This window comes from Rhinatrema bivittatum, chromosome 5, assembly GCF_901001135.1.
Source record: "Rhinatrema bivittatum chromosome 5, aRhiBiv1.1, whole genome shotgun sequence".
Classification (NCBI taxonomy): Eukaryota; Metazoa; Chordata; class Amphibia; order Gymnophiona; family Rhinatrematidae; genus Rhinatrema; species Rhinatrema bivittatum.
In genome coordinates, this window is record NC_042619.1 from 211,410,779 (window position 1) to 211,424,776 (window position 13,998).

Genomic DNA, 13,998 nt, shown 5'->3' on the forward strand with positions numbered 1-13,998 from the left:
AATCACAGAAGTAACAGCTAAGGATAAAAGAACAGCTGAACCAAAGGAAGGAAGAATAATAGAAGGAGACCCCATTAGGATCTCTGCACAACAAGGAATCAGGACAGGCCGAGTGTCTGAGAGAAGGAAGATGTCTAAAGGTAGGATTTTTGCAAAGCAAAGGAGACCCCTCCACTACGATTCCCACACCACTGCTGGGAGAGTTATGCACATTTACAAGCACCATGGGCTCTACCCAGAGGTCTGTAATAAGGACACCTACCTACATAGAAAGAAACCCTGTAATTATAGTCAGATGCACACTCATCATTTTGGACAAAATTGACTTTAATTTAACTTTAAGAATCAGTAAACTGTTTTTTTAACACCCAGACCTGGTCCTGTCTAATACTTATAGCCTCTCACCATATGAGAGGCACTTAAGGTACAGCACACACACTGTTGAACTTCTTTCTGCATCTGGGGTATAAGCAAAAGCTTCCCCCCATAAAAAGAATTCACCACAGTATGGGAGTGAATGGTTAGCCGAAGCAGCCCCAAACAAATAAATTAGATTGTGTGCCCTTGGGACTTAAAACACTCCACCAAAGGTGGCATAAATAAGGTTTATAAAAGTTTTGGTAAGAAAATGAAGGCAGTTTTATTTCATTAAACTTTTAACTACAGCTCAGCTTATTTTATCATTTTAATGCTATATGTTTGAGTGTGTTATTTTCGTTTTTAAAATTGTTTTTGATGTAATCTACTTAAAATTAGGCAGAATATAAAAACTATAAATAATAAATGAGGTCCTAGGACTTCTCAATTCATATCTTGACTTCCCGTTTATACTCACTATGTGAATGAATCTAGACAAGTCGCTTCATTCAACAATTCAAACAGTTGAAACTATATACTATTAACAAGTACTTTCTTCCTGTCTAGCATTCTGGTATGAGTTTTCATAATACACATAATACTGTCTCATAACATCTCTGAGCCACACTTAACATCCACTAGGATTCAACTCTTGGCCACTTGAAGGTCCTGACAATCTCTGCACAGGCTTCACCTGTACATATGGCAATATTCTGGTAACCTCCCACCCAACAAATGGATTCCAATTTGCCTCTGGACAAGTACCCTGATGGCTTCTGGAGATATTATGACTCCACAAACACAGGGATCACACAGCTCCCAGAAAAAGCACTCACACAGATCACACACCCAGAAATTTATTTTATTTTTTTTACATTTTATATTCCACTTTTCGCACTTTTTTCAGTGCTTCAAAGTGGATTACATTCAGGTAATGTAGATATTTCCCTATCCCCAGCAGCCCCGCCAGCGAAGGTGCATGAACGCACGTCCAATTTGGGCGCTCAAGGCAGCGAAGGCGCATGAGCGCACGCCGTGACCTGAGCGCCCGGATGGACATCCGAGGTCACGGCGTGTGCTCATGCGCCTTCGCTGCTTGAGCACCCAAAATGGACGTGCGTTCATGCACCTTCACCGATGGGGCTGCTGGAAGCCGCTTTCGCCGCCAGCTGCCCCCGGGAGGCAGGGGAGCCGCGGTGGGCGCCTCGGGAGGAGGGGAGAGAGGACTGGGTATGCTGGAAGCATGCAGTAAGTTTACTTTTGTTACAATTTCTATTTGCTTTAATAACATGTCGAGTCGATTTTTGCCCTGTGCCTTGCTTCGGGAGGGGGGGGAGAGAGGACTGGCAATCCCCGATGCTCGAGCGTAGGAGAACCATCCACTTCCTGGTACCTGTCATTTCAAATGTCATTTGAAATGACAGGTACCAGCGCACCCAGGATACTGTATAGGCGCTGTATAGCGCTCTATACAGTAAAATGGATTGCAGCTACAAAAGTAAAAAATGTCCAAGAGGCGTGGTCATTGTTAAAAAATACCATTCTAGAAGCACAGTCCAGATGTATTCCACACATTAAGAAAGGTGGAAAGAAGGCAAAACGATTACCGGCATGGTTAAAAGGGGAGGTGAAAGAAGCTATTTTAGCCAAAAGATCTTCATTCAAAAATTGGAAGAAGGATCCAACAGAAGAAAATAGGATAAAGCATAAACATTGGCAAGTTAAATGTAAGACATTGATAAGACAGGCTAAGAGAGAATTTGAAAAGAAGTTGGCTGTAGAGGCAAAAACTCACAGTAAAAACTTTTTTAAATATATCCGAAGCAGAAAGCCTGTGAGGGAGTCAGTTGGACCGTTAGATGATCGAGGGGTTAAAGGGGCACTTAGAGAAGATAAGGCCATCGCGGAAAGATTAAATGATTTCTTTGCTTCGGTGTTTACTGAAGAGGATGTTGGGGAGGTACCCGAAATGGAGAAGGTTTTCATGGGTAATGATTCAGATGGACTGAATCAAATCACGGTGAACCTAGAAGATGTGGTAGGCCTGATTGACAAACTGAAGAGTAGTAAATCACCTGGACCGGATGATATACACCCCAGAGTTCTGAAGGAACTAAAAAATGAAATTTCAGACCTATTAGTAAAAATTTGTAACTTATCATTAAAATCATCCATTGTACCTGAAGACTGGAGGATAGCAAATGTAACCCCAATATTTAAAAAGGGCTCCAGGGGCGATCCGGGAAACTACAGACCGGTTAGCCTGACTTCAGTGCCGGGAAAAATAGTGGAAAGTGTTCTAAACATCAAAATCACAGAACATATAGAAAGACATGGTTTAATGGAACAAAATCAGCATGGCTTTACCCAGGGCAAGTCTTGCCTCACAAATCTGCTTCACTTTTTGAAGGAGTTAATAAACATGTGGATAAAGGTGAACCGGTAGATATAGTATACTTGGATTTTCAGAAGGCGTTTGACAAAGTTCCTCATGAGAGGCTTCTAGGAAAAGTAAAAAGTCATGGGATAGGTGGCGAGGTCCTTTCGTGGATTGCAAACTGGCTAAAAGACAGGAAACAGAGAGTAGGATTAAATGGGCAATTTTCTCAGTGGAAGGGAGTGGACAGTGGAGTGCCTCAGGGATCTGTATTGGGACCCTTACTGTTCAATATATTTATAAATGATCTGAAAAGAAATACGACGAGTGAGATAATCAAATTTGCAGATGACACAAAATTGTTCAGAGTAGTTAAATCACAAGCAGATTGTGATAAATTCCAGGAAGACCTTGTGAGACTGGAAAATTGGGCATCCAAATGGCAGATAAAATTTAATGTGGATAAGTGCAAGGTGATGCATAAAGGGAAAAATAACCCATGCTATAATTACACGATGTTGGGTTCCATATTAGGTGCTACAACCCAAGAAAGAGATCTAGGTGTCATAGTGGATAACACATTGAAATCGTCGGTTCAGTGTGCTGCGGCAGTCAAAAAAGCAAACAGAATGTTGGGAATTATTAGAAAAGGAATGATGAATAAAACGGAAAATGTCATAATGCCTCTGTATCGCTCCATGGTGAGACCGCACCTTGAATACTGTGTACAATTCTGGTCGCCGCATCTCAAAAAAGATATAATTGCGATGGAGAAGGTACAGAGAAGGGCTACCAAAATGATAAGGGGAATGGAACAACTCCCCTATGAGGAAAGACTAAAGAGGTTAGGACTTTTCAGCTTGGAGAAGAGACGACTGAGGGGGGGATATGATAGAGGTGTTTAAAATCATGAGAGGTCTAAAACGGGTAGATGTGAATCGGTTATTTACTCTTTCGGATAGTAGAAAGACTAGGGGACACTCCATGAAGTTAGCATGGGGCACATTTAAAACTAATCGGAGAAAGTTCTTTTTTACTCAAAGCACAATTAAACTCTGGAATTTGTTGCCAGAGAATGTGGTTCGTGCAGTTAGTATAGCTGTGTTTAAAAAAGGATTGGATAAGTTCTTGGAGGAGAAGTCCATTACCTGCTATTAAGTTCACTTAGAGAATAGCCACTGCCATTAGCAATGGTTACATGGAATAGACTTAGTTTTTGGGTACTTGCCAGGTTCTTATGGCCTGGATTGGCCACTGTTGGAAACGGGATGCTGGGCTTGATGGACCCTTGGTCTGACCCAGTATGGCATTTTCTTATGTTCTTATGTTCTTATGTTCATGGACGCTTCATGGACACGCTTTGGATGCGGCTTGCATTTGCGTCTAATTTAAATACTGTATCGAGCGGTATGTGATCCGAACTGTGCGTGCGGCAAACGAGGGTGCGCCCGGCACTGCCGCACTCTTTCTAACTCGTCCTTACTGTATCGGCCTGTTAATGTGGTAGCGGAGGCGGAGGCTAGATATACCCGGAAGTACTGATGTCATGCGGTGGGGCTGCCCCCGAGGTTCCCGCCATGACGTGTATTTGAGCATAGGAGATGTGTGCGCTTGCGCCCTAGGAGGCCATAGGAGTGAGCATGGCGAATGGGGATGCCTAAGCTGGTTTGGAAATGTCGAGGCCCTCGGCACTCAGCGCCGGAGGCAGCTATCTTGCCCAAAGAGAGAGAAAGGGGAGAAAAAGAGGTAAGGTAGAGCGGTCGCAGCTGTCTGTGACCGGACGCAACACAGATGCCATCCACGTACAGCTATGCGGGCTATGAGCATTACATTTTGGAACACCTTCCTCCCAAATGCATCCATCGCTCTGTGATCCTTCCTTGGGGGTGCCAAGGAATGGGTCCAACAGTGCTTGGCATTCTTGAGAGCATATTTGACGATCACCGATTGGTGGAGCAGTTGACACTTGTCGAATCCAAGAGCCTTTTGGCCAAGATTGTGTCCGCTTTCCTGTTCAGAGTGTTACCGGTAGGAAGACTCCTGCCTCCTGCATTGCTGCTCGACGGCTGCTTCCGACTCAGCGCAGCTCCACATGACTCGCGGGTTGACTCTGCCCCCTTTTTGATTGCTGCTGCTGGCAGAAGCTCCTGCGGAGTGCGTGAAAAAGTTATATTTAAGTGGAGCTCTCCAGCACAGCAGTACCTCGGCTACAGGCTTGCTTGTGCTGGAGCTCTGCTGGATTCTTTGCCTGTTTCTGCTTGGATTTGACCCAGACTGTTTTGGACCTGTTCTCTTGCTGCCTGCCCCGACCTGGACTGATACTTGGATTTGTTACTTGCTGCCTGTTTTTTGATTACTTGCCTGGTTCTGCTGTCTGCTGCCTGCCCCAACCCGGAGTGCTCATTGGATTTGATACTCGCTGCCTGCCTTTGGATTACTTGCCTGGTTCTGTTGTTTGCTGCCTGCCCCGACCCGGACTGCTCATTAGATTTGATACTCGCTGCCTGCCTCTGGATTACTTGCTTGGTTCTATTGTCTGCTACCTGCCCCGACCCGGACTGTTCCTCGGATTCTGAACATCCTGCAAAGGCAAGGTAAGCGGTCTCCTATTTGGGTTCCACTACCAGGTTCCTAACACAGAGGAGGCACTGTAAGGGGGTGTTCCTACATCCTCAACACTAACTCCACAAGGATCTCGTGTACTGGGACTGCCATGATCTTCTTGGGAGGATCCACGAACTGGAGGATATCCAGTGTTTTTGTGCCTAGCATCCTCTTCAGTCATTAACTGAAAGGGGATGACCTCCACCATCAACCGAACAAATCCTGTGAAGGAGAGGTCCTCCAGTGGGGACTTCCTCTGCTCTTCTGAATCAGATTGATCTGAGAGGAGACCATAAGAAGCATCATCAGAGACCATGGATAAGTCATTCCCTCAGGAGTCATAGGTGCCTTATCCCCACTGTCATCGACAGGGGACAGGGCCCTAGATGCTTGGCCTCTGTCCATTCGTGCAGGCACTGGTGGAATTGGACATGGGGCCTCAGGCCCCGGTGTCTTCTCTGGCCTCACAGGAGCTTCCTCCTCCAAGAAATCGGCAACAACTACCGGATCAGCAGGTGGTGGCAGCAGTGCTCTGCAGAGCATCGATCTTAACCCAGGAATCAACACCGGCTGGGTTGGTTACACACCAATAAGCATATGCATGGATTCCAGGAGCAGCTCAAGGAGCAATGATGCTGGTGTCAGTGCAGTTGGAGCTGCAAAACAGAGGCCACACATTGCCTTCTCGATGGTCAGCTGCACATGCCTCTCTAATTTCTCCTCAAACATTGCTGGTGCCAACACAGGCTGGGATGCAGGAGATGTACCCAGTTCCTCTTCGGAACTGAGAGGAGGATCGGTAGCTGGCAACAGGACCAATGGAGTCTGTTGCACCCTCGGTATTAATGGAGGACTGGGTCTCCTTGCAGTGGGGTCGCTTTGAGGGTATCACAGTGAAGCAGGTGCATCCCCATGCCTGGCACTGAGCATTAATGAGGACTGATGCCGAGGCTTCTTTGGCTTCCCTTGATGCTCAGAATGGTACTTCCCTGATGCCGAGGCCAAGGATGACGAACCCAAAATCCTTGACCTAGAGGAATCCGACAATGGCCAGTCTCTGGCATCTTTATCAGCCAGTGACCTCGACAGAACCGACGCTTCGCCAATGTTTATTGCTCAGTGTCCATCAGTGCGGCTCTGAGGTTCCTTGATGCTGATGACAATGGATCGGTCTTCTCTAACCCGAAGAGGTGCACCCATGTTGTCGAGCCAGATCTTGTGTTCCTTTGGGATCATCCTGGTGCACTTGCTACAACCCTGGACAACATGCAATGCCCAAGGCAGAGGATACATCAATCATAGGGGTCCGATATAGACATTATCCGCATACACCTGGGACACTACTCAAAACCTGAAGTGAACATGTAGTCACAAAAGGGACATAAGATCGAAATCGATGGTGGTGGCCATCAATGGCTGTGGGCACCAAGCGCACAGCCACCCAGGGGTATCGACAGCAAAAGTAAACTTACCAATAAACATCAAAAAACCTATCTAGGATGCTAATGGAGAACCAGGGGGACCCAGCATCGACAGTGCGAAGCAGTAGTAGATTGAAAAAGTAGGCCATGAAGTTGGCAATATGAAGCTCTCACCTGATCGTGAGATAATAGGCTCCACGGAAGAGACTGAAGGGAACCCCGCGTGGACATGTGGTATAATGCATGCTACAGCATGCTCAATGAGGCTCCATTTGATGATGTCACCTACGTTTGAGGACTGACATCATGCTCATCCTTGGAGAATTTTAATTAGATTTTTTATTTGTTAATTTACCCAGCTAACTTTAGGCCTGCGATTTTTCTGACTAGAGTTAGCTGGGTAAGTTTATTCAGCTAGTGGTGAATATCAGTAGTAGCTGTTAGGGTTCTGATGGAAGTTGTGAACCCTGGACCGAGATGAGAGATGTCTCCACCCACAGGGAGGAGCCCCGTGGCCTCACCGTCGGTGGGCATGGTCTCAGCGACATAGGACACAGCTGTGAGAGAGACCTTATTAGGGAGAAAAGATAATGCATAACCCGAGGAGCGGGAAATGCAACAAACACAGTTCTTGAACAGATGAAGTAGTCAAGATGGTATTGTAGATAAGAAGATCCAGTGGTGGATGGTCTGTGATGCAGGAACCAGGCCGTAGATCTGGCGTAGATGGAGCAATACCTTGAGGTACAGGAAGAATAGAATTGAGATGCTGAAGAACGGTAGTGGCCCGAGGCAAGGGGTACACCGTGGAGACCTCAGCAATGTTGAAAGAGAGAAGAAGGTACTCACACAAGGAAGTTCCAGCAGAGATACCCGAGGAGCGGGTCAGGAAAGTCCAAGGCATAAAGGCCCTCCGAAGAGCGGATAGCCAAGATGCGGAAGAGCTCCCGAGGAGCAGGTACTCAGAGTGTCCAATTGCCATGAAGAGAATCTGGAACAGAAGTTCCAAGTTACAGCGGATTTAACAATGAGAGAACTCCTTGCTAACTCGTCTTAGTAATGGGCAGTCGGTTTAAGTACACTAGCGGGCTGACATCATCAGGAGGGGACGTCCCCAAGGTTCCCGCCATGATGTATACATAAGGAGGCCCTGCGTGCACGTGCATGTCTAGATGATGCTGGAAGTAAGATGACGGTCGGCAGTGCCCATGCTGTCCCGGGGACACCGGGGAGGTCGGCGTTGGTTGGCGGAGGCCGCCATTCTCCCAATGATTGACGGTGCAGGGAAAAAAGAGGTGAGCATGAGAGGTCGCAGCCATCTGTGACCGACAGGTGCAACAGTACCCCTCTTCTTAGGGCCCCTCCCCAGGGGTTTCAGCTTCCTAGGGTGAGCCAGATGGAATTGCCTGATTAGTTCTTTGTCAAGAATGTTACTTGCGGGTTCCCAGCTATTTTCCTCTGGTCTGAATCCTTCCCAGGAAATCAGATATTCCCATCGTCTCCCATGTCTCCGCACATCAAGGATGTCATCTACCTGGTAGGTTATGTCTTCCTCCACAGCGAGAGGTTGCAGCTCAGGTGTCTTCTTTGCAAACTTGGATAAGATGAGCAGTTTCAGCAGGGAGATGTGGAAGGCATTGTGGATTTTTAGTGATGATGGTAACTGCAAGCTGTACGTGACTGGACCCAGGCAACGTAGTATAGCAAATGGTCCTATATACCAAGGTGCAAAACGAACTGAAGGCAATTTGAGATGAATGAAACGGGTACTTAGCCATACCTTATCCCTGGGCTGTAGTTGTAGAGCTGCTCTGTGATGGGCATCATAAAACTTCTTCGCTTGTTGTCCAGCTTTTTGAAGAAGTTCTTTTGTGTGTTCCCACAGCTGATGCAAATCCTGTGCTGAAGCTTGAACGGCCAGAGAGGTTACTGATAAGGGCATCGGTAACGGAGGTAAAGGCTGGCGACCATAGGCAAGTTGAAAGGGAGAAGAGCCTGTGGAAGCTGAAGGGTGTGAATTCAGCGCTAATTCTGCCCAAGGGAGCAGTTCAGCCCAATCATTCTGTCTGGAGTTGACGTAAGCCTGGAGAAACTGCTTTAATGTGCGGTTCATTCTTTCAGTCTGTCCATTGGCTTGCGGATGGTAGCCAGAAGTCAGGTCTAGAGAAATATCAAATTTATTACAGAGAGATCTCTAGAACTTGGTTGTGAATTGTACTCCTCGGTCAGAGAGTATGTGCTTAGGCATGCCATGTAAACGGAATATATGACGGATGAAAAGTTTTGCAAGTTCAGGAGCAGAAGGTAGTCCGTGTTGTGCCACAAAATGTGCCATTTTGGAAAACCAGTCAACAGTGACCCATATGGTGTTGTTACCACTAGACACAGGGAGATCAATGATAAAGTCCAACGATGTGTGTCCATGGTTCGCTAGGAGCGGGTAAAGGTTGGAGAAGACCCCAGGGACGACCAGCAGGTGGTTTCTGTCTGGCGCACGTAGAGCAAGATTCTACATAGGTCCGGACGTCTTCTTTCATCGAAGGCCACCAATAGTATCTCTCCAAGGTGGACAGAGTTCTGGATTGCCCAGGGTGACCTGCAAGACGTGAGTCATGAGCCCATCTAAGGATCTTCTTTCTGAGTGCCCAGGGTACCACGGTTTTTCTGACCGGGATTGTGTGTGTAGTTGAGAGAGTTATGAGCACCCAAGTATGGTCAATGATATGCCTCGGAGTTTCCAGGATATCTTCTGGTGTAAATGAGCGGGAAAGAGCATCCACGAGGGTGTTCTTGTCTGCTGGGCAATACCTCAGAAGGAAATTGAATGTGTTGAAAAACAACAACCAGCGAGTTTGTCTATGGTTCAAGCAATGTGCATGATGCAAATATTCAAGGTTTTTATGGTTAGTAAAAACCGTTATCTGGTGTTGAGCACCTTCGAGCCATGGGCACCACTCCTCGAGTGCTAACTTGATTGCAAATAATTCTTTATCTCCTATTCCGTAGTTTTGCTCGGCAGAGGAGAAACGCCAAGAGAAAAAAGAACACGGGTGGAGCGTATGAGTATCACTGTGTTGGCTGTGGACAGCGCCAACTCCGAAGTCCGAGGCATCTACCTTGACTACGAAAGGTCATTGAGGATCAGGGTGGCGAAGACATGGCTCCTGAAGGAAGGCTTTTTTGAGTTCCTGAAAGGCTGTTACGGCTTATGGGACCACTGAGAGGGATTGGCTCCCTTGCGTGTCATGGCGGTAAGAGGCGCGGTCAATGTGGAGTAGTGATGAATGAATGACCTATAGTAGTTGGTAAATCCTAGAAAATGGCGTAGGGCCTTTAGGCCAGTAGATTGAGGCCAGTCCTGAATGCTTAGTTTTCTGCGAGTCCATCTGGAACCCCTGACTGGACATAACTATCCTAAGAATGGAACGGACTCCTGGTGGAAGACACATTTTTCTAGTTTGGAATATACATGGTTATCGCTGAGTCTCTGAAGAACCTTGGAAACGCCCAAATGGTGAGTCTGGAGATCCCGGGAAAAGACTAGTATATCGTCCAAATATACTACTATGCAGTCATACAACATGTCTCTGAAGATTTCATTCATCATGTTTTGGAATACTGCCGGGGTGTTACAAAGGCCGAAGGGCATGACCAAGTATTCAAAATGGCCGTCGCAGGTATTGAATGCTGTTTTCCATTCATCGCCCCGGCGTATACGAACAAGAATATATGCTCTTCTGAGATCCAGCTTTGTGAATATTCTGGCTCCTTGGAACAGATCAAAAGGTTCAGTAAATGTTGGCCACACTCCCAAAACCTTGACCACACCCTGCTTCTTTTTTATCTGGCTAAGCTTTAGCCAGGTAGTGACTTACCCAACTGAAACATAGCCTATCAGTAGGCAGGAATATATAAAACCCCAGCTTTTTCTGCTAAGTTCCGAATTTAACCAAATAAACCCTTTTGAATATCGATCCCATTGTGAAGAGCATGTGCACTTTTATTTAAACGTGTTTTATGCAGATAAACACCAGTTCTCCAGTGTAAAACATTGTGAAAATTATCTTCAAAATGTATTTGTAAAGCCATCTTGCTAGACTATGCCTTGATCTTTGAGAATGAGAGTGTCCTTTTAAATTTTAAAATTTAAAAGGAGATAACCTTTGGTCAAGGCTCTCTGAGTAACAAAACTCACTACATGATAAAGATCAAGTATTAGCAAATCATACACACCCATGCATTATATGCTATGTATACAAGAGTTTCTCTAAGGGGTAAAAATCAAAGCAAGACAGGTATCAGCATATCTATCTATCCCATACCATCAGATGGCAGACAAGATACATGGATCTCTGTTATATAGCAAGATAAAAAAAAAAGCTGTTATGGAATATTAATGGGTACCAGTTTACCTGAAATAGTCTAGAGGAGTTATGGCAACAACTTCTCCTGTTTCAGAATCCAGAGGAACAGGTGTCAGTATCACAAGAGGGGGATCAAAGATTAACTTTGGTGTTTTTACATTGCCAAATAGTTGTAATGGTTTGAAATGAACATTTGGTTGCTCATTCACGAGTATTGGCACTTCAGCAGTGTACTTCCCAGGATAAGCTAGCAGAAAAAACACAAAACCAAATAGTCTTAAATGCAAATTTCCCTTGGAAAAACAGCAGTTGTCAGAATCCATATCCAAAATCAGGAAATCATACATGATTTTAAAAAAAACAAACATTGTAAGAAGAAAAGAACTATTTATTTTAAAAAATGTATATTTTGCATAATCTACAGTTTAAAAAAATCCATAAAAACATAGAGAAGACAACTAAAATCCAAAAAAATAAATAGATTCAACACAAAATGTAACAGCCATAAAAAATCAGCACAACATACAAAATCTATAAAACATAATAAATACAAATTAAAAGAAACTAACAGGCCTATATACTAAAATACATTAATATGTGCTTTAACATGCAGTTTTAATGCATAGTTACAGCAGTATTCACTAAATTGAGAAATAGGGGGCAGGGTTATAAAGCAGAGACCAGGGTAACCCCTGTGGAGGGTGACCCTGAAGGGGAATTTGAGGCAGGGGGAGGAATGTTTGACTACTGGGGGCAGAGGTGTTGTAACTTAGGGGTTCCTCCCCCTTTAAAGATCCTGCAGAAGTTGATGATGTCACCAACCTTAATGGCTGCCTGAATCGTAGCTCTCACGCCTAGAAAACTAAATCACAGCTACATTCCTGCAATCTTACTTCATCTTCTGGCAATGAAGCAAGTACTTGCAAGCACTTAGCTCTGGATGGCAGCTGAAGAAAATCGCCGATCTCAAGCGCTTTTCCTTTGCGGGAAACAGCGAGGATGTGAGCAGCAAGCCTGATGAATCTAGCCCTGCAAGTCACAATACTATGGATACAAGCGATGAGACTTCTACACAGTGAAGTAAGCATTCCGCAAGGATGAAACTAGGGATGTGAATCGTCCGATATATTTTTAAATCGTCAAAAAATCGTTAGAGCCACGATACAATAACAATTCCCCCGATTTATTGTCAAAAAATCGTAAATCGGGGGAAGGGGGAGGGGAAGGGGGAGGGCGGGAAAACCGGCACACTAAAACAACCCTAAAACCCACCCCGACCCTTTAAAATAAATCCCCCACCCTCCCGAACCCCCCCCCAAATGCCTTAAATTACCTGGGGTCCAGAGGAAGGGTCCCGGTGTGATCTTTTACTCTCGGACCTCCGGTGCTTGTAGAAATGGCGCCGGCGCTACCTTTGCCTTGTCATATGACAGGTCAAAGGTAGCGCCGGCGCCATTTTGTTTTTTGTCCCCCGAGGTCAGGAGCGTAGGAGATTGCTCCCGGACCCCCGCTGGACCCCCAACTGTCTGGAGCCCGTCTCGCCTCTGCCATGCCTGAGTACTTCACTTTCTCCTCCTGGCCTTCCCCCGCAATACTCATCATATGCTGATGTGTTCTCCAAGAAGGCCACGGACACTTTGCCTCTGCATCATACCTACGACTGCGCAATCAACTTGTTACCTAACTCTGAGCTTCCTCGAGGTAGAATCTACCCATTGTCGCTAACAGAGACTTAGGCCATGTCAGAGTACATCCGCAAAAGCCAGAAGAATGCTGGGCTGCATAGAGAGAGGAATAACGAGTAAGAAAAGGGAAGTGATTATCCCCTTGTACAGGTCCTTGGTGAGGCCTCACCTGGAGTACTGTGTTCAGTTCTGGAGACCGTATCTACAAAGAGACAAAGACAAGATGGAAGCGGTACAGAGAAGGGCGACCAGGAAGGTGGAGGATCTTCATCGGATGACATAAGAGGAGAGATTGAAGAATCTAAATATGTACACCCTGGAGGAAAGGAGGAGCAGGGGTGATATGATTCAGACTTTCAGATACTTGAAAAACTTTAATGATCCAAAGGCAACGACAAACCTTTTCCGTCGGAAAAAAATCAGCAGAACCAGAGGTCACGAGCTGAGGCTCCAGGGAGGAAGACTAAGAACCAATGTCAGGAAGTATTTCTTCACAGAAAGGGTGGTGGATGCCTGGAATGCCCTTCCGGAGGAAGTGGTGAAGTCTAAAACTGTGAAGGACTTCAAAGGGGCGTGGGATAAACACTGTGGATCCATCAAGTCTAGTGGGCGTAAATAAAGAGGAGGCAGCAAAACACTGCTCGGAGCGGCAGTAGCCACAGAGGCATTCACGGAGCGGGATGCCAGTGGCCAGTAGTTGGTGTTCCACCTTCAGGCAGCAAAACACTGCACGGAACGGCAGTAGCCACAGAGGCATTCACGGAGCGGGATGCCAGTGGCCAGTAGTTGGTGTTCCACCTTCAGGCAGCAAAACACTGCATGAAGCGGCAGTAGCCACAGAGGCATTCACGGAGCGGGATGCCAGTGGCCAGTAGTTGGTGTTCCACCTTCAGGCAGCAAAACACTGCACGGAACGGCAGTAGCCACAGAGGCATTCACGGAGCGGGATGCCAGTGGCCAGTAGTTGGTGTTCCGCCTTCACGGAGGGCTGCCATCTCCAAAAAAAAACAAAAACAAACATACAAAGCAGGGGTGGGTAAGAGTATGGGGCAGGGGTGTGGCCTGCTTGTTGCGGCGGTTGCTACCCCTGATTGAGCTGGATGTTCACCGGGATGCGGATACGGCGCTGCTCTCTGCATGGTGGAGGGGTGGAAGGGAGTTGGGGCCGGAGGGTGCTGGAAGCCAATAGT

The 13,998-nt window shown here is 46.3% G+C and overlaps 1 protein-coding gene across 1 annotated transcript in view; it reads right to left on the minus strand.

The window, feature by feature from the left end:
• The window catches only part of CFAP47 (cilia and flagella associated protein 47), a 1,765,744-nt gene that overhangs the window by 1,364,787 nt on the left and 386,959 nt on the right, over positions 1-13,998 (minus strand). Inside the window, exon 25 of the mRNA XM_029603108.1 lies at positions 11,172-11,370. Within this exon, the coding sequence (XP_029458968.1) occupies positions 11,172-11,370 (199 nt within the window). The remainder of the gene's footprint in view (positions 1-11,171; positions 11,371-13,998) is intronic.